The following is a 19,999-nucleotide window of genomic DNA, read 5'->3' as shown; positions in this document are numbered from 1 at the left end:
TTGATCTTGTGCATGCCTCACTGGATCCTTTTTGTGTATATTTTTGACATAGCTACTCTTTTATCATAAGAAAAATTTTTACAAGATGTATTAAACATTTGTTTAATAATATATAAGTATTAATATGAATAATATAAGTAATTAATATATAAAATATATTTTGTTTAATAATAATAAGAATACATTTAATTTAATAATAAGTATATTTTGTTTAATAATAAGAATATATTTGGTTTAATGATAAGTATAATAATAAGTATAAGTTTAATAAGTATATATTTTATTTAATAATAAGTATTAATACATTAAATTAATTAACTAAGTATAACATAGTATTTAATTGCACCTTTTTGGCGTTCTAAAAAATAAAATGAACATTTTAATAAAACGAAAATAACAATGTTTAGAATTACTCTCTCTCTTCCAACAAAAATATTAGCAAAATAAACATATGATTTCGATAACACTTCTTATACTTTTTTATATTACTCTTAAAACAAGTGTTGAGTTTATAGGAACTTTACGAAATTTATAGAAACTCTACGAAACTTATAGGAACTGTACAAAACTTTATATCTGACAATTACGCAAATTATCAAATTAAAATAATAACTAAAAATTATTTTATGTTCAAATAAATTTAAAAATTATCAAAATAAATAACATACTTTGCGAAAAAAACCTGTGTCTTTTACATGTAACGGAATTATCTTTTTCAATATAATTAATATTTATGTTAATTTATGTTGAAACTTTTTATGCTTCACACTTCATATAATTCAAAGTTTCAAGCTGCAAAGCTGGATGTTTATTATGTAAACCCTGTTGGAATTGTGAAATTCATGTTAATTAATAAGTTGGATTTATGTATATATATGTATATAATTTTTATGACTTAAAATAATCGAAAATTATAATATATACCTTTATAACTCATATAAAATTTTCATAATTTTTCCCTTTAACTCCATTTTTTTTGGCTCCTTCCTTTTACGTAGTTCGTGTGCAATGGTTTGACTAAAAAAATCATCTTCATCCATTTTCTGTTTCTCTAGATAATTTTGAGATATAATAGATGATACATTTACAAGCGATTTTTCTATTTCATCTGTCTCTTCTCTTATTCTCTTTCTATTTTCTTTGTCTTCCTTTTTATGTTTTGATATTATTTCCATACATGGTTTTATCGATGGCACACACATTTCATTATTTGGTAATAAGGTTGAGGATTCCAATAAAGCTGCAGGTGCAAGTGTGGATGAAGATGAAGATGCAGTTGAAACTGATAATTGTGGTGGCGGTGATGGCGATAATGATGATAATGGTGACAGTGATTGTAATATTGCAGATGAGCTGTAAGTAAAGATGTAGTGTAAAAACATTTTTTGTACATACTTACTATTGGTATAAATATTATATAACTATATATTATATGAACTTACCCTAACAGCACACATGTCCGAAAGATATCCAAAGGATATCCATAGGATATCCATAGGAGATATTCTATGGATGTCCTTTGGACATCTTTTGGACATGTGTGCTGTTAGGGTAATTATACTAAATTTTTTAAATTTATTAATTTGAAAATATTTTGCAATACTTTAAGTTATAACAAAATTATACTTACTTGCTAGATGCAATTGTAGATTTTTGCGGAATATTCTTTTGTATCTCTTTTTCCATAGGAAACTGTGTTCCTTTCGGTATAAAATTTGTATAAGTTCTACAAATATTAAACTAATTATATAAAAGTAACAAAAATATTAAATCTAATTTCTTATTGAAGAATAATTAGATTTACTTTCTAGATTTTACAAAAGAATCCAAAAATTTCATCTGATCATATAGTGAAAATGTAGATCTTTTGCATGCCTCACTGCCGCTTCTACTTTCAACTTCTCTTTTTTTCTTTTCACGAGAAAATTTTTCTCTTAGCCTTTGCCATCTGCTTTGACAATCTGTAATTATAAATTGAAAAATTTTGATAAAAATCAATGTTATAAAAAATTAATAAGACATATATATATATATATATATATATATATATATATATATATATAAGAAACAACCAAGAAAATTACCTGGTAATTTTAAAATGGAAGAAATTTTCATCCACGCACGATCTTTTTTGTGTATATTTTTAAAATCGGCTACACTTTTATCATATAAATGAGGAAAATTTTTTACTACATCTATTAAAATTGTATCAATATCAGCTTCATTATATTCATATTCTTGAGTGAAATCATTTGCTTTGTTTGATTCCATCTTCTCCAGTATTTATAGTATTCTCCAGGTTTTTTTCTTCTGAATATTGTTGTTGAACTCTGTAAATATATTTTACAATTATTTTTGTATTGATCGCATACTTTTTCTTAGACATTTAAATTGGCATTTCTAACTGTACTTTTTATTATTATATTCTCCTAATAAATCGATTATAGAAAGGTATAAATATATAATCAATAATAATGTACGTATAATGTATGTAATAATGTAAAAATATGTAATCAACAATGTGTTTGCAATTCATGAATTTAATACGACAATCACTATATTTATTTATAATTGTATGCATGGAAAGATTGATATATTAAAAAATTGTAAGAATATATAAAATTTATAAAAATTTATATCAAATTCTAATATTGTAAATATAATGGAATATTGTAAATTGTGGTAAAATTAAATATATATTAGCTATAAAAATGTATATCATATCTTATCATTATACAGAAATATTTTTTAATTATTTATATTATTATTTTTTTATTTTTTTATTTTTAGGAATCTTACCTGCACAATGGAACTTGGTGAGCGAAAACTGAATGAAGCCGGTTGTCAGAGAATCAGACTGGTTTAATCATAGATAATAATAAGTATATAGATTACCGGATGATATTCTAAAATAATGTCACAGTAATGTCCTATAAAATGGCATTAGCTCTTGCATACACGTATGCATAAAATTTCAACGATATGAAATCTAGTGACTTTACTTTTGCTTGTGCATATGTTACATTTATGTTGATTTCTGTTTCATCACGATTTTGTTATAAAAGACGTGATTGGCTTAGCTCACTATGCATACGCCATGCAAGCTTTCTGGATCCACAAAATTTTTCGACATTATGTATATATTTTATGCTATAGTATAGTATTCCTTAAATGAGACATGTGATTGGTCCATTTTCTTATGCATATGCTTATGCACTTATGCAAGTTTGTCTGGATAGGCCCTAAGGGCTATCGCACACGAAATTGCATAGCTGCATGTGCATAGCATAAGACCATATGGACCAATGAGCATCGAGTATTAAGTCGCCATATTGACTTACATAACATAATATTTGATGCTCATTGGTCCATATCGTCTTATGCTATGCACATGCAAGCTATGCAATTTTGTGTGCGATAGGCTTAACACTGTGTCACACAGGGTGCTTTCCAATTGTTTAACACATCTTAACACAAACATACACAGGAAGGCACAAAGTGTAGCGATGTGCACGACTCAATTGGAACAAAGTTAATGTGCGACTTTCGAGTGGAGGGTTAGGATTCTTCATAACCATGTCCATCTTGATATTTTTTAATCCATGCTGAGGGTGATAGCATCGATATATAAAATGGATTGACCATTGCGTGTAGACAGGCATCAAATTCGATGAAAGTTTCTTGATCATCACTCAAACAATAAATAACGCCCTCATTCGAATAAATAGTTTTTTCCTTAAAGCAAATATGTTCATACAATTCTTCTCCATTTGGTAAAAGGGAAAAACATGTTGCACACGTAAAATTTGTGTAATTAGTCTGTAAATAATTCGAAGCAAAGTTATTAACATACATAGATGTATATATATGCATAATATTATATAATATATAAATAATATATAAATAAAATATATAAATGCATATTATATTAATATATAAATATGAATGAAAATTTAATCAGTAATATATCTAACCTGCAAATATGCAAAAGAGACAATTTTATTTTATTTATTAAATATAATAAAAAAATTAATTGTACAAAAACTCATTAATTTGAATTACTTACTTCAATGATACTTTTAATATTTTTATTGTCCATTTTTGTATTTGTATGGTGTACTTTAATGGTTGTCTTTTAATTAAAAAGGATAAAACGAAAAGAAAATTGCCAACATAATCGCCGTCAGTCTGTAACCGCATATTTCATTTGTCCCTAGAAAACAGAAGGTTACACAAGTTGACTAGTAGCCCTCGAGCTGAGTACGGATGTGTAAAGTTGTGTCGGCAGTTACGGCAATTGGACGCGACTTGTGTCGCCGTGTGCATAAAAGTGTCTAGGGATATCTCAATTGGAAAGCACCCATTTTCAGTGTATCACTGTGTTACCATAGCTGGAAAGCACCCATTTTCGAACGCACTAAATGTGGGGACACCGCTGTACCTGATTGGCTATCAGAAATTCCCTATATTATATATTACTATCTTAGATGTTTTTATGTTTTATATACGTACATACTTCCTCAGTCAGTTTTCTTTTGTACAGAGTCGTTAATAAGCAAAATAAAATAAAGAGGTTCACGATAACCTGCGCATACATTAATTCCACTATAGTAACAGTAGCCACAACCTTTTTATTCTGAATAAAAAAAAATGCCCGTCACTCCAGCCGACTCTTAAATACTATTTGTATATATCAAATACTATTTGCACGTGCGTGTATGTGTGTGTAGATATGACAGCTACCGAGCCGTAATGTTTCCGATAACGTGGGCGTATATGTGATATATATATATATGTGTGTATGTGTGTGTGTGTAGGTGTGTGTGTATGGTGCGTGATATTTTGTGTTTTCTCTCGATTGAATCGCGATTACCGGCTCGTGTAATCCTTTTCCAAAATTTCGTCTTTTCAGATACAGTTGTTTTACTTACGATTTTTCATATCGTCATAGTCGGTTCTTCTGTTTTTTTCTTTTTTTCTACTTTGGCATCCATGCGTAAATCATGTATTAATACATGCAACGGACACTGCATCATGCAATAATATTGTTATTTAAGCGCTCTCGACGTAAAATTCTTTTTAATTATGGGTAAGTTTGTAATAATTGTGAGCTGTTTCATGAAGGATAGTTATGTATGTCTGTTTTCGTAGAGGATTCTATGGAAGCACAAAAGTGGCAGCAACATCTGTCCCTGCTACGAGAACAATATGTCAATTTGTACAATTCAAATATAGAACTGCAAAAGGAATATGCTATTGCTACAGCTGAGAAGCAAGAGAGTGGATTTGTTAGTAGGCTTCTGGCAACTATAGCATCTTTATATTGTCAACATCGTTACAGGTATCTTATATATAACTTGAAATTTTGTGTTTTTATGAAGAATTATATAACATTTATAATAAAAAATGTTATCTTAAAGCTATATCTTTCAGTGATATAAATATAAAATTGATTGATCAAGAAATACCAGCACATAAATTTATATTGTCTGCCAGGACTGATTTTTTTAGTGATACAGCTCTTGTTGAAAAATCTGTTTTAGGTAATATATTATCTGTTTATTTGTTTCATATTTATGATTATTAATATATTATTATATGTTTATTGTAAAATTGTTTGTAGATTGGAGCAATTTAAATAGTACAGTAGCATTAGTGTTGTTAAAATGGATTTATACAGGCAAGGTATCTCAAGAACATTTAACATTGGATTTAATGAAAGCAGCAGCTGGCTTTCAATTGTCAGAAATGGTAGATCAATGTGAAAGATATTTGATTGGAACAGTGGGATTGAAGGATTGTGTGGAATTATATGCAGCAGCTGAGGAATTGGGTGCTTTAAAGTTAAAGGAGCATTGTAGTTCTTTAATTTCAGCACATTGGGTAATTACATGTCAACTGTAGTAACAACATTATATGTGTTATATATATATATATATATATATATATATATATATATATATATATAAAATAATCAGAAATATTTATATAACTTATAGGAAGATTTAACAGGCGAAGATTTCAAAGAGATGCTAGGTTCTTTGCTGTATAAATTATTACAAACTAAGAGTAAATATCCTTTACATGCAGCGGTACGTTTGATGCGCGAAGACGTTGTGTTTCTATACTTAGTGGAAAATAACGCCGAGGTGAGTCTTTTTTTCCTCTTTATAATATGATAAGAAGTTTCTTTCTCTTTTTATAATAAAATTAAGAAATCTAACATGATGTAATATGTATATTGAAATAAATTTTACTAAATTAATTAAAATTAAATTTATTATAATACAGACAATTATATATATATATATATATATATATATATATATATATAATTGTCTGTATTATAATAAATTTATACACACACATACACACACACACACACACACACACACGGGGTGATTCATATAAAGTGACCGATGTGAATATTAGCTAAAGTTGAAGAGCTATGAAAAAATTTTCATATCAAAAAATGTTTGACACAGAGGGGGACATCGTATGGTACAAACGATATTTTTATAGATGAAAGCATTAAGGAGATTTCAAGATCAACTTAATTTTTTTAAAAAGAACTCCCTATTTTTTATTACATATTCTTGTAGCTTATCTCGAGAGCTTTCCAAAACACTATAATAAAGTCATTTCTTAATTTTACATAAACCATAAAATATCTTGCAAAATATTCATTTTTCGATTATCTTAATACTTTTACATACAAAATAATGAGAAGAATCAATTGATGTAAAGAAAACACATAATTGTTTCGAAGAAAAAATATGTAATTTACAATTAACAATTACATATTTTTTTCTTAAAAATAATTATGTTTTCTTTACACCAATTGATTCTTCTCATTATTTTGTACGTAAAAGTATTAAGATAATCGAAAAATGAATATTTTACAAGATGTTTATATGTAATAAAAAATAGAGGCTTCCATTTAAAAAAATTAAGTTGATCTTGAAATCTCCTAATGCCTTCATCTATAAAAATATCGTTTGTACCATACAATGTCCCCCTCTGTGTCAAACATCTTTTGGTATAAAAATTTTTTCATAGCTCTTCAACTTTAGCTAATATTCACATCGGTCACTTTATACGAATCACCCTGTATATATACAGAGTGGCCCACGTAAAGTTATAAATTTATATCTCAGAAGGAATTTAGAGAAAAATGTTTCAGACACAAGTTGTATGATTTGAAAGAAGACAGTGCCATTAGTTTGAAGAATCACCTGAAGGTTATGTGAAGATCACCTCCAACTTTTTAAATGGGACACCCTATATGCTTTTGCATATTCTTGTAGCTCATTTCGAGAGCTTTCCAAAACACTATAATTAAGTTAGTTTTCATTAAATAATTTCTGAGTTATGAAGCTTGAAATCATTTCTGGTGGTGACCTTTAGGTGACTCTTCATGGTCAAACTAATGGCACTTATCTTCTTTGAAACCATACAACTGGTGTCTCAAACATTTTTCTCTAAATTGCTTCGTTTCCGAGATATAAATTTGTAACACTTTACGTGGGCCACCCTGTGTGTATATGTGTGTGTGTGTGTGTGTGTGTGTATACACACTATATATATACATATATAGAATATATTTCATACAATATATTAATATAATATGAAAATATTATACTGTTAATATATACAGAGACTTAACATACATGGAACTGTTGTGATCTGTTCATTATATTTTTTTAAATATCTTAATATATATTATCAATTCATATCTTCACAGCTCACAAGTTTGAATGATAAGTACTTGTATGCCCAAAGTATATCTTTGTCATAAATATTAGATTATAAATAATAGCTTTTCAACATGTTTAGTTTATTCTTTCGTTTGCTTGAAAATATTAGTCACAGTATTTTTGCTTGAAAATATTAGTCACAGTATTTTTTGCTAGTAAAAGAACGCAAATTATTTGAGATACTCAATTTTTTACATTATAAATTATTTGTTAATAAATGTAATTATTGAGGCTCAGACAGAAGAAGGAATTGTATAATTAAACATGTTTAAATAATTCAAAATAAACTATCACTATTGAAATTCAAACAAGGACAAAGCTAATAATTTCAAGTATTTGATTACTTGAAAATTTCAAATATTAATAGAGGTAATGATTAACTCCAATTTAATAAGTTTAATCTAATAAATCAATCTAGTAAATTGACAATTGCAATTGATCACTCCATATAGATTAAGATTCCTGACTCCTTATTAATATTATATTAAATTATGACACCAAAAACAAACATAATTTTTTTATTGTAAAAGATCTTTCATATTATTATTTGTACTTAATAATATAGATTAGTAGAATATATTCAAGACAATTTTTTATTTATTTGTGGATTAATAAATATTTAGTAAATTTTGATTAGTTATAACTCTGTGCTATAAAATATATTATTGAAGTTGTAATAATGAAAAAACTTATCAATTTGATATCTCAAGAAAACAATTTACATGATTTCTTCTAATAATTCAATGTAACTATAAATATAAATGAGAGAGCAACAGCTTTAAAAAGTTTAATGAAATTATTTATAACAAGGAACAATAAATTCAATCTATTATTATATAGGTTCTCTGCTTTTCAAAGTTACATATATAATAATGATTCTAATTTCATTAATAATTTCAGACAAATCCTATCTTAAAAAGTTTTTTATATAAAAGATATATTGTCTATGATAAGTTTTTGTATATTTATATACTTAAATGTATTAATATATTTTATAAATAGAAGCATTTTAAATCATTTAATTTAAAAAAATTATTATCTATAAGATAATTCAAAATTGACTAGCAGGATTTTTTATTATTTCTTTATGTGAAATATCGATCATTTTACTGTTCTAACTCATAAATAGAAATATAGAGAATCATACAATTAAAATTGTTTAGCAATTCTTTAAAATAAATGAACTATTTCTAGCTATTCATATTGGACATAAATTTTTGTATTATATGTTTATATTTGCAATTTGTTGTAACGCAAAAATCTACTTGCATTTTCATAATTATCAGAAGAGACTATCTTATGCTTTGAACACTTTCTTTTAAGTAATACATTGTGTGCTATCAATTGAAAAATTTTTACATCAATTTTGCAATCAACAGTGCTAAAATTATCCCATATATTATGTTAAACATTCCAATTTGTGAGGATGAATTACACAAATGAAAACTACAAAAACAATATTCAGGTGGACCAGTCGGTGCACCTCTATGTTCACCTACAAAGCAACCTTCTTCATAAGCAGTCGCTATAATCTCTTCTTTTTTATCCCATTGCTTATTGACATTATTGTAAACATGAGAAGTATATTTTTGTGGTGCACAATCCCTCTGAACAGTCGTTATTACAGATGCTAAAAGAAAATTTTCAAATAAAGTTACATAAGTTATTCAATAATTGCTCTATCAATATTGTCAGCTTACTTTTAGATTTATATTGAACAGTTCTCTTCATACAAAGTGTTGAAGTTGGACAAAATGTCTGAAATTTGGCACTTTTATCAAAGTGGGTACAAAGCAAATCTTTATCTTCGTCTGGTCTTGTCAGTGTCATGAGACATTTAAAACAAGAAATGCCTTCTGTCTGTGCTCGCGAAATATCTATAAATTTTATATTATATTAATCTTTAAGTTTTATTCATTTCTCTCTGATTATAATAAGATATAAAATATACACTCTTACATGATAAAATACTGATGTATATCATAATCAGATTTGGCTTGAAGTTATACATTTTATTCACAATATTATTTGTAGTCCTCATCAAGAAATTATTTAAATCGATAATGAGATATTTGTATGATTAATTTATTCTGGTAATAAAATCTAAAACATTTCAAGATTAAAAATTGTTTTTTAATATTTATTTTATCTATATAGTAGTTTACTTATAAACCATTTTTATTATCAAAGATATTTCATATAAATAATTAAATTTATATTTTATGTGACATTTTTTATTGTTAAGATAATTATAAAAATAACCACTTTTCATTTTTGATAAACACCTCTTTATTCATTAATAACTCTCCGATTTCACTATGAAGCTCTTATTTCTATGCCAAGTTTCTAAATCATAATTTTCTAATCTTATTATTTTCTTAATTAACCTCGTATTAACCTCGTCGATACTCTACATATATGTATGTATCTTCTGTTACCAAATAGCAATACACGATGGTACTTATATGATACACCTATCACAATATTACGTTTGCACACGTCATGTAATGCATTGTAACGATTTACTTTGCGTTACACGTACGATATGCTCGTTGCCGTTGAATCTTTTCTCCGCCTTTTTCGCGTAAAAACGCATAGAGAACAACTGGACGACTGATTACAGTCGGTCAACTGTATCGCTGGCCACGTCATCTGCCTAGATGATTCTTTAATACTCCTGCATCCTCCTCCATGTATATCAGAAAATAATCTTCATACACTTCCTCTACAAGCGTTTTTTTCATACCGAACCGATGCTACTCGTGTCATTCCTGTGATTCGATACCATACCACGACTGCCGCTTGCACGCATACACGCATACAAGCGCACGCATTGCGGTCATTGTGCATGTGATAGTCAGCGGTTCTCAAATCTCTCAATTTTTTTTGATCTGTTAAAAAAAAGAAATATCTTATATTTTTTATTTTTATATTATTTGTATTATATATATTATATATACAGTGTCCCAAAAGTCCCGGACCGGTCAAATATTTCATAAACTATGCACTTTAGAAAGAAATGTTTCAGACAAAAGTTGTATGGCTTGAAGGGGGCCATCAGATAGTGGCAATGATTTGACATGGGAGAGTCATTTGAAGGTGACATAAAGGTTACCTTCAATTTCTTAAATGGAACTCTCTATTTTTTATTACATATTCGTGTTCTCTATTTTTTATTACTTATTTCGAGAACTTTCCAAAACACTATAATAAAGTATTTCTTCATTGAGTACTTTTCGAGTTATGAGGCATGAAATCATTTCTTAATTTTGCATAAAATATCTAGTAAAATATTCATTTTTCGATTATCTTACCTTAATACTTTTATGTACAAAATAATGAGAGGAATCAATTGGTGTAAAGAAAACACATAGTTGTTTAAAAAAAAAATATGTAATTGTTAATTGCAAATTACATATTTTTTTTAAAACAACTATGTGTTTTCTTTACACCAATTGATTCCTCTCATTATTTTGTACATAAAAGTATTAAGGTAAGATAATTGAAAAATGAATATTTTACTAGATATTTTATGCAAAATTAAGAAATGATTTCATGCCTCACAACTCGAAAAGTACTCAATGAAGAAATACTTTATTATAGTGTTTTGGAAAGCTCTCGAGATAAACTACACGAATATGTAATAAAACATAGGTGGTGGTTCCATTTAAGAAATTGACGGTGATCTTCACGTGACTTTCAAATGATTCTCCCATGTCAAATCATTGCCACTATCTGATGGCCCCCTTCAAGCCATACAACTTTTGTCTGAAACATTTCTTTCTAAAGTGCATAGTTGATGAAATATTCGACCGGTCCAAGACTTTTGGGACACTGTGTGTGTGTGTGTGCGCGTGCGTGCGTGTGTGCGTGTGCGTGTGCGTGCGTGCGTGCGTGTGTGTGTGTGTGTGTGTGTGTGTGTGTGTGTGTGTGTGTGTGTGTGTGTGTGTGTGTGTGTGTGTGTGTGTGTGTGTGTGTGTGTGTGTGTGTGTGTGTGTGTGTGTGTAATACACTTTATAATATATATTTCTTTACAATAAATGCACATGATACTTAGTTTTATTAAATTAATATTTTCTTAATAGAAATATTTTATTATAGAATAGATATATAAGGATAAATTACAAAATCATATGGCGAGCAAAAATACCTATCTTTCTTTTTTCTTCTTAACACTGATATGAATCTGAATAATTAACTGAATAATTAAAATTTTTTTTACATTATTTCTTATACAGTTGGCTATATATAATTTTTTGTCGAGTAAGCTCTTCCTGAATCTAATAACTATTTTATATAGTTATATCCAAAATATTCAAAAAATTACCTTTATTATTATCATTTCTCATAATATATAAATTATTATTTTTTTTAAATTCTTTAAGAATTCTTGATATTTTAATCATCTTCAAATATGCATTTAATATCTTTTAGTAACATGTGATTGTTTATACAGCTTCCAAAGGCAGTCAATGCTGTAGATCACAAAGGAGAAACAGCTCTAGAAGTTGCTCTGAAAAGTCGTCAGCCATCTCTAGCTCGCACTTTGGTTGACCATGGAGCAGATTTGAGTGCAAAAGATGCTAGGGGTCTGTCTCTGCTTCATGCAGCAATTTTAAAAGGAGACTCTTATTCGTCTGAATTTATAATTGAACAGCTGGAAAACAATAGCAATGTGCAGAAGTTATGTGAACCTCTAAATATTATTGAAGGTGCAAAAAATACATCCGATCTTAAACAACTGGAAGGCTGTACTGCTTTACATTTAGTAGCAAAGCATAATACAGAAAGTATGTTAGCAGTTGGATCAAGATTACTTCAAGCAGGAATTGATCCAAATTTACAAGACCATAGAGGATGGTAAATATAATATTCTTTGGATTTAAAGTTTCAAGACTTACAATTACACTTTGAATAATGTAAACTAAGTTATTTATGAAATTTGAAATAGAAGTTATAGTCGCTATGTAATTTAATATTAAATATTATAATTTTGATATATTTGTTTATATTTATAGGAATGCACTTCATAGTTGTATCTCGGAAAGAAACGATATGCTATTTAATTTATTACTCGATGCAAAAGGTATAGATATAGATGAAACCACAAACGAAGATGATACACCATTGTGTTTCGCAATGAAGACGGATCCCTTCAACGAATACTTTGCGTCTAAATTGTTAACTAAAGGCGCTATACCAAATCCGATCTATAACACCACCGGAGATACATTACTTCATATCTTGACACGAGAATGCAGAGAAGAGGCGGCGCTATTTTTAGTGGATTATTGTAAAAATAACTTAATGAAAATTAACAACGAAGGTTTCACGATATTACATGAAGCATGCAAAGTTGGCTTAAAAGATCTATCTCGAGCTTTATTAAAAAACGGATTACCAACTGATGTCGTCACTTTTTCTACTGGTGATACACCAATTCATTTCGCCATTTCGAATCTATATACAGACATAGTCATTGAATTATTAGATACTTCTAATTTTAATTCGCAATTAACTATTAAAAATAATGCGAACGAAACGCCTCTAAGCTTGGCTATAAAAACACCATTCAAAAAAGGGAAAGATATTGTACTAGCTTTAATAAAAGCTGGAGCTGATGTGAATGAACGTAACAAGGAAGGCCTGACATTGTTGCATCAGGCAATATTAAAAGAAGATTCATCTACTGCTATATTTCTGCTAGAAAATGGTGCTGACATGAATGCAAAGTGAGTTTATTAAAATTATAAGAATCTATATATTATAATTGCGAGGTCACAATATTAATAAATTCGTATTTCAATATGTAGAACAGCTAATGGAGATACGCCGCTACAACTGTGTGTACATTGTAGACTGGGCGAAGTGGTGGAAGCTCTTTGTAGACGAGGTGTAGACACTTCAATAGGATGTCCATTATGGGACGCTTTAGACTCTTTTCAGGAAGATACTGCGTCAATTTTAGTTAAATACGGAGCAGATACAGATTGTTGGGCTCATGGTCCCGATGGTTGTCAGCAAACGCTGCTACACAGAGCGATCGATGATAACAAAGAGGATATCGCACAGTTTCTGATCAGAAGGTACTTAATGTGTGCATTTTTTATTCAAGAAAAATAAAAAATTAACAATCATAGATTTGTTAGAAATAAGAAAAATTATATTAAAAAATTGCTATTTCAATTTTTAATCATAATTCATATCACTATAATAGATATTATGCAGGGTTGGGTAATAACTGGTTGATTAGTTAAAAGTTAAAAAAAAATTAAAAAGTTAATAATTTTTAACTCAACTTACAAGGGGAGGTCGCGATTGACTCATCACCGATTTTGATCTCCTTTGGTATGGCGAATCTACGGTACGGTACGTCGAAAAAAAGTTGATCCGTGTTCGAGCTTTTCGTCCAATGCGCCTTGTAAAAAAAATTTTTTTTTTCTCGAAGTGTAGAAAAATTGCCAGGTTCGTTATCAGGCCTAAGGAAAGACACTTTTTCGATCGGTGCCGCTAGTCCAGCGGCAGAGTGCAAGACTAGTAATCCCGGGATCTGAGGTTTGAGACTTTGGGCTGTCATAATTTTTTATTTTTTTTATTTATATATGTGTATATAATACATATGTATTATTTATTATGTTAAATAAATATTCGACATACTAATAATGTTAGAATACACACTTTTCATGTTTCACATCTTTACAAAATCAGTTTTTTTACCTGCTGTGAACCGCTGGATGCTACCATCGTTAAAATATCGTTACAGAAAACGTTACACGGGGGAGGGGGGAAGGGTCGTGTGATCCTGTCAAAGATTCTAGAAGGTCGATTAGAAAATATCTTACTTATATATTTATATAATATATTTATTACATATTACATATTTATGCAGACAATAATGAGTAATAAATTAAATAGATAGATAAAGAAATAATTACATAATAGATACATAAAGAATTAAATAGATACATAAAAAAATAATTAGTTAAAAAATTTTAAAAAAATAAATACATTTTTTATATATAATACAAGCATCCAGCGGTTCACAGCAGGTAGAAAAACCGATTTTGTAAAGATGTGAAACATGAAAAGTGTTCTAACATGAAAAGTATTCTAACATTATTAGTATGCCGAATATTTATTTAACATAATAAATAATACATGTGTGTTATATACACATATATAAATAAAATAATAAAAAAAAATTGTCAGTCCAAAGTCTCGAACTTGGGATCCCGGGATTACTAGTCTTACGCTCTGCCGCTGGACTAGCGGCACCGAATCGAAAAATGTCTTTCTTTAGGCCTGATAACAAACCTAGCAATTTCTCTACACTTCGAGAAAAAAAAAATTTTTTTTACAAGGCGCATTGGACGAAAAGCTCGAACACGGATCAACTTTTTTTCGACGTAGATTCACCACACCAAAGGAGATCAAAATCGGTGATGAGTCAACCGCGACCTCCCCTTGTTAGTTATTTTAAAAAGAGTTAACTTTTAACTTTAACGAGTTATTTTTAAAACACATAAACTTAAACTTATTAACTTTCCCTCCAAATTTATTTGATGAGTCATATTATTATTAATTAGAGTAGTCTAATTTTAAAATTACAATCTAATTTAATATAAAGTGAAATAATGCTTTTCAAAATTTTAACTTTTATCTTAACTAACGTTAATTTAATCTTAACGTAACTTTTATTGAGTTAATTTTTTATTTGTATAACTTTTAACATAACTAAATTAATTTTTTAACCCATTAACTTTAACTTAATTTAGTTTAAAAAAATATATAAACTTACCCAACCCTGATATTATGATTTAAGGTATTGCCAATACTGCATTATTTTGTTTCTTTTTTAAATCACAATTTATATCGCAGCGGATGCGATTTGAATGCTCCGAGACGACACGGTCCAAATGGTGCCGGTGGAGATGAGGCAAAAGACGAATGTACACCATTACATTTGTGTTGTCAATGGGGACTGGAGCAAGTTGTTCAAACGCTGATCGAACACGGAGCCGACGTAAACGCTCAAGACGCAGAGGGAAAGACTCCTGTACATGTAGCGATACAGAATCAGCATTCGCAGATAATATCTCTTTTGCTGTGTCATCCGAATATAGATCTGAACAAGAGAGATAAGAGAGGGCTTACGCCATTCGCGACCGCCCTAACAGTCCGTAATAACAAAGCCGCGCAAGCGATATTAGAGAGATTACCTAAAGCGGCCGAACAATACGACAATAAGGGCAGAAACTTCTTGCATACTGCCATACAGAAGGATGACATGGAGAGCATTCTGTTTTTATTATCAATACAAGTACTTAAGTTTAATTTACATAAATTGTAATACAATGTAAAGAATTGTTATTACAGTAATACTATTTCTTTTATCATAGGTAGATGTAAATTCGAGAATACATGATGTTACACAAACACCTCCATTGCATCTAGCCGCTATGTCAGGAAACGAGATGTTAGTGCGAAGTTTAATACTAGCAGGTGCTCGTGTTAATGATACTGATGCAAACAGAAACACCGCGCTACATATAGCGGCTAAAGCAGGACATGCCACTGTTGTCTCCGCACTACTACAAGTAAGACAAATTATACAGGCCTGCAAAAAAGGGGGTCAAAATTTCTTTTTAAGATACAATAGTGATTTTTGACGTAATTTTGTGCGCTGAATCCGAATCTGGCCACTGAATTTGCGTAGCACGTCAGGTTTTTGAATGATTTGTAGTTGAATAGCCCAAAAATCGCTATTTTGGCCAATTTCATGAATTTATTGTGAGTAAACCAAATTTTTTGAAATATTTCTGTCAATGGCATCGTATAGTACTCACTTTCATCTTTCGAATCCACTTTCGATTACCCCCTGCCGCACGATTTTTTTTCGCTCAGATATACAAGTTATAAGACTGGTCATGCATAGGGATTTAATAAGCCATTCTAAATCAACTGTGCCACCTCTCTATCTCACTACGAATCAAAATTAATTATTTTTTTATCAAAATAAAATACATTTTTAAATACCTTCTGTCACCTTTTGAAATTAAAAATAGCGCATCCAATATGGCGAATAGAAAAAAAATACAATAAAAGGGCATAAAAAGGCATAAAATTTAGAAAAATTTATCAAAATGTGTAACAACTGTATTAGATATTTCTTTACAATACTTTTTTGGACAACCGAACCTGACATATGTCAGTCTTTTCAACTTTCAACATCATGGATCTATCATATTGATGTCTATATAAATTTTTTTTAACGTAAATTTTCTTACAACGTCATACTTATATATCTCAGCGAAAAAAAATCATGCAGCGGTAATCGAAGTGGATTTGAAAGGCGAAAGTGAGTATTATACGATGCCATTGGTAGAAATATTTCAAAAAATTTAGTTTCCCCACAATAAATTCATGAAAATGGCCAAAATAGCGATTTTTGAGCCATTCAATTACAAATTACTCAAAAACGTGACATGCTACGCAAATTCGGCGGCCAGATTCAGATTCAGCGCACAAAATTACGTCGGAAATCGCTATTGCATCTTAAAAAGAAAAACCTTGCAGGCCTGTGTTATTCAATGCAAAGAATCTGAAACTAAAAGTGTATCTAATTTAATGCATTTAAGATATCCTATTAAATTATCGATCATTTATTGTATAGAACAATATTAACTTTGACGCGGTAAATGCAGACGGCGATAATGCGTTGCATGTAGCTGTAAGAGAGGGTCATGTATCAGTAGTACGGACGTTATTGACCGAATGTACGCTGGACGCGGAAGCTGTGAATCTCAAGGGCCGTAATCCTCTACATGAGCTAGCCAGATGCGCGAGAGATAATGCTGCAACGATATGTGATCTATTTTTAGAATGCATGTCGCAATATCCAGTCAATAACGCAGGTATAAGAAAACAATAAATTTTTTGTTTTTTAAAAAGAGACTAAAATTCTGGAAAAAAAAACATTGCAATTTCTTTTCATGAATGCATATATTACATAAGACGTATATGTCTTACAAAGTTTTTATTTCAGACTTAGATGGAAACACACCATTGTTGATTGCATATATGAAGGGTAATGGCAATCTTTGTAGAACATTAGTAAAAGCTGGTGCATGTTTAGGTTCAATGAATAAAGATGGAATCACAATTTTTAATTATCAAGTAGCGACGAAACAATTATTATATAGATTGTTAGACTCTTTAACGCAAGAAGCACCATGGTCTGATAAAGATTGCTGTTTAGAATGTGGAACGAAATTTTCCCTCACAATGCGCAAGCATCATTGGTATGAATAAAATTTCCATTCCAATGACAGTAATTGAATATATCAATCTTAAATTGACACTTTTCATTGTATTTTTTTCTTTTTTCAGCCGCCACTGTGGGCGAATTTTATGTAGTAAGTGTTCAGGTCAAGACGTGCCGATTTTGAAATTTGGTTTAAACAAGCCAGTACGTGTATGCAACATATGTTTTGATGTATTGCTGGGTACTGGGTCTCTTCAATCTTCATAGTTAAGAATTTATATATAAAAATTAATAGATCATTCCGATGATTTTTATATGAAAGAGAAAAGCAGATGTATATGAACTGAATCGAAAGTATGTGCATAATTGTATGTGCATCATTGATATTTTATGTATTCATTGTATACACATGTTCACATTAAGATTTGTTAAATTATCTCATAGAATTGAAATACAGATAATGAAGAGACTGCACATTGATGTAATTTTTATCTCTAATAAGTTAATTTTTTATTGCTAGTATTTGAATATTTATACAATGTCTGAGAAATTAAGCTTTAACATTGTGAATAACCATTGGCTTTTTATAGGAATACCATATAATTATTTAAGCTTACTAAATAAAGTCTTTGCGGCGCAATGATCTACACATTGTACATAATCAATAAGTTCCTCTAGACAAGTTTCTTCTGTATGGGATCTTGAATTAACACGATCATTGCATGTAGTCAATTTCTTTTGTAAATTGCTGCATTTTTCTTCTTGAGAACATTGCTCCTATGGTAAGAAAAATTGTTAAAATTAAAATAATCCTATACAAAGTAATGCTTAAATTAATTCCTAATTTATTAATAATAATAAAATTATTAGTAATAACTATAATTATTTATAGTAATTCGAATTTATTGATTAATATGACTTATATTTTATATTCTTTTACATATAAAAATATAGTATAAAAATATAAATATATATAGAGAAAAATATATATATATTTATATGGATGTTCTTTGGACATTTTTCGGACAAATGTACTGTTAAGATATTCCGATTAACTTATCAAATAATACTCAGTATATGTGTGTGTGTCTATTGATATATGTATCCTAACAGCACACATGTCCAAAAGATTTCTACTTATCAAATAATACTCATGGTATTTCGTGAATACAGATAGAATAATTTATTATTTATTTAATACAGAAAAGAAAAAAAATGAATTGTATAATTAGATTTTATTTACTAGACAATCTTGTCAAATCAAACTTTAGTTGAAGTAATCCTATTAGTGAAGCTTACAATTAAATTTAATGATTTCCTTACTTCGAAAAACAATGTGTGTATATATTTGCATCCCCTTTCAAAAACAATATTATATAATGATTATATCACTTACACGAAGTACTTTTTGCGGATCTACCAATTCTTCTTCTCCGTCATCGGCCTTCACTATCGGCAGGTAACGTTTGAAAAAATCTATGATCGGCATTTCTTTAATTTCGAAGAATTTCAGTATTTGAGACCAATTAACTTATTCTTCCGCAAAAGTTCCAAGATAACTAAGCTCCAATAATAAGCATAAAATCTAAAATTTTATAGAGAATAATCACATTGCAATTTATCCGAATGAGTCGATTAGACGCCTCCTATGTTACGTTGACCAATCAAAATAAAGACACTTTCATAGACATAGTAAGTATAGACCATTGAATTATATAACATACTGGAAGCTGCGCTACCATAGAAAGTGGCCGATTCAGCCTGTTAGACAAGGAGGCGCTAAAAGGTAATGCGTTCTTTGTTTCTCTAATGTATTACAGTCGATTCGTCTAAAGTTCTCACACCATAGTAGATGAAACAAAACTGTATGTATGTACTATTTTATCACAATTTTAATTTGAAAAAATGATATTTGAACAAATACGTATTACATTGCACATGCTACATTTCTTTAGACTAATGTTTTCAGCTCAGGTAA

General features: G+C 29.2%; 4 protein-coding genes across 9 annotated transcripts; 1 reads left to right on the top strand and 3 right to left on the bottom strand.

Annotated features, from left to right (window-relative positions):
• Nucleotides 1-661: 661 nt before the first annotated feature.
• Nucleotides 662-4,376, bottom strand: LOC112639895 (transcription factor Adf-1-like). Its single transcript, XM_025415205.1, has 7 exons — nt 4,067-4,376; nt 2,800-3,819; nt 2,085-2,330; nt 1,805-1,961; nt 1,631-1,726; nt 925-1,353; nt 662-822 (listed from the first exon to the last, which is right to left on the bottom strand). The coding sequence occupies exons 3-6, from the start codon at nt 2,269-2,271 to the stop codon at nt 927-929; spliced, it is 867 nt and encodes a 288-aa protein (XP_025270990.1). The 5' UTR covers nt 2,272-2,330; nt 2,800-3,819; nt 4,067-4,376; the 3' UTR covers nt 662-822; nt 925-926.
• Nucleotides 4,377-4,522: 146 nt separating this feature from the next.
• LOC105249869 (rabankyrin-5) lies at nt 4,523-18,334 on the top strand. Of its 4 annotated transcripts, none has more exons than XM_025415197.1 (14): nt 4,523-4,686; nt 4,913-5,089; nt 5,152-5,341; nt 5,434-5,543; nt 5,624-5,883; nt 6,000-6,149; nt 12,214-12,617; nt 12,776-13,489; nt 13,571-13,843; nt 15,636-16,077; nt 16,157-16,354; nt 17,431-17,671; nt 17,791-18,058; nt 18,147-18,334. In XM_025415197.1, exons 2-14 carry the CDS (start codon nt 5,086-5,088, stop codon nt 18,286-18,288), a joined length of 3,396 nt encoding a protein of 1,131 aa, XP_025270982.1. In that variant the 5' UTR covers nt 4,523-4,686; nt 4,913-5,085; the 3' UTR covers nt 18,289-18,334. The 4 variants fall into 4 exon arrangements, with proteins under 4 accessions (XP_025270982.1, XP_025270984.1, XP_025270983.1 ...); XM_025415198.1 differs by lacking the exon at nt 4,523-4,686 and adding an exon at nt 4,810-4,830; XM_025415199.1 differs by lacking the exon at nt 4,523-4,686 and having other exon boundaries at nt 4,784-5,089; nt 17,803-18,058.
• LOC105249864 lies at nt 8,829-10,630 on the bottom strand. 3 transcript variants are annotated; one of them, XM_011255630.3, is made up of 4 exons: nt 10,043-10,630; nt 9,717-9,860; nt 9,458-9,634; nt 8,829-9,387 (listed from the first exon to the last, which is right to left on the bottom strand). In XM_011255630.3, the coding sequence occupies exons 2-4, from the start codon at nt 9,796-9,798 to the stop codon at nt 9,113-9,115; spliced, it is 534 nt and encodes a 177-aa protein (XP_011253932.1). In that variant the 5' UTR covers nt 9,799-9,860; nt 10,043-10,630; the 3' UTR covers nt 8,829-9,112. The 3 variants fall into 3 exon arrangements, with proteins under 3 accessions (XP_011253932.1, XP_025270986.1, XP_025270987.1); XM_025415201.1 differs by having other exon boundaries at nt 10,145-10,630; XM_025415202.1 differs by having other exon boundaries at nt 10,300-10,630.
• LOC105249863 (cytochrome b-c1 complex subunit 6, mitochondrial) lies at nt 18,138-19,606 on the bottom strand. The gene is made up of 2 exons (XM_011255629.3): nt 19,418-19,606; nt 18,138-18,798 (listed from the first exon to the last, which is right to left on the bottom strand). The coding sequence occupies exons 1-2, from the start codon at nt 19,508-19,510 to the stop codon at nt 18,625-18,627; spliced, it is 267 nt and encodes an 88-aa protein (XP_011253931.1). The 5' UTR covers nt 19,511-19,606; the 3' UTR covers nt 18,138-18,624.
• Nucleotides 19,607-19,999: the final 393 nt, after the last annotated feature.

Source organism: Camponotus floridanus, unplaced genomic scaffold (assembly GCF_003227725.1).
Source record: "Camponotus floridanus strain SB8 unplaced genomic scaffold, Cflo_v7.5 scaffold116, whole genome shotgun sequence".
Lineage (NCBI taxonomy): Eukaryota > Metazoa > Arthropoda > Insecta > Hymenoptera > Formicidae > Camponotus > Camponotus floridanus.
This window is presented reverse-complemented; position numbering and strand designations above follow the sequence as displayed.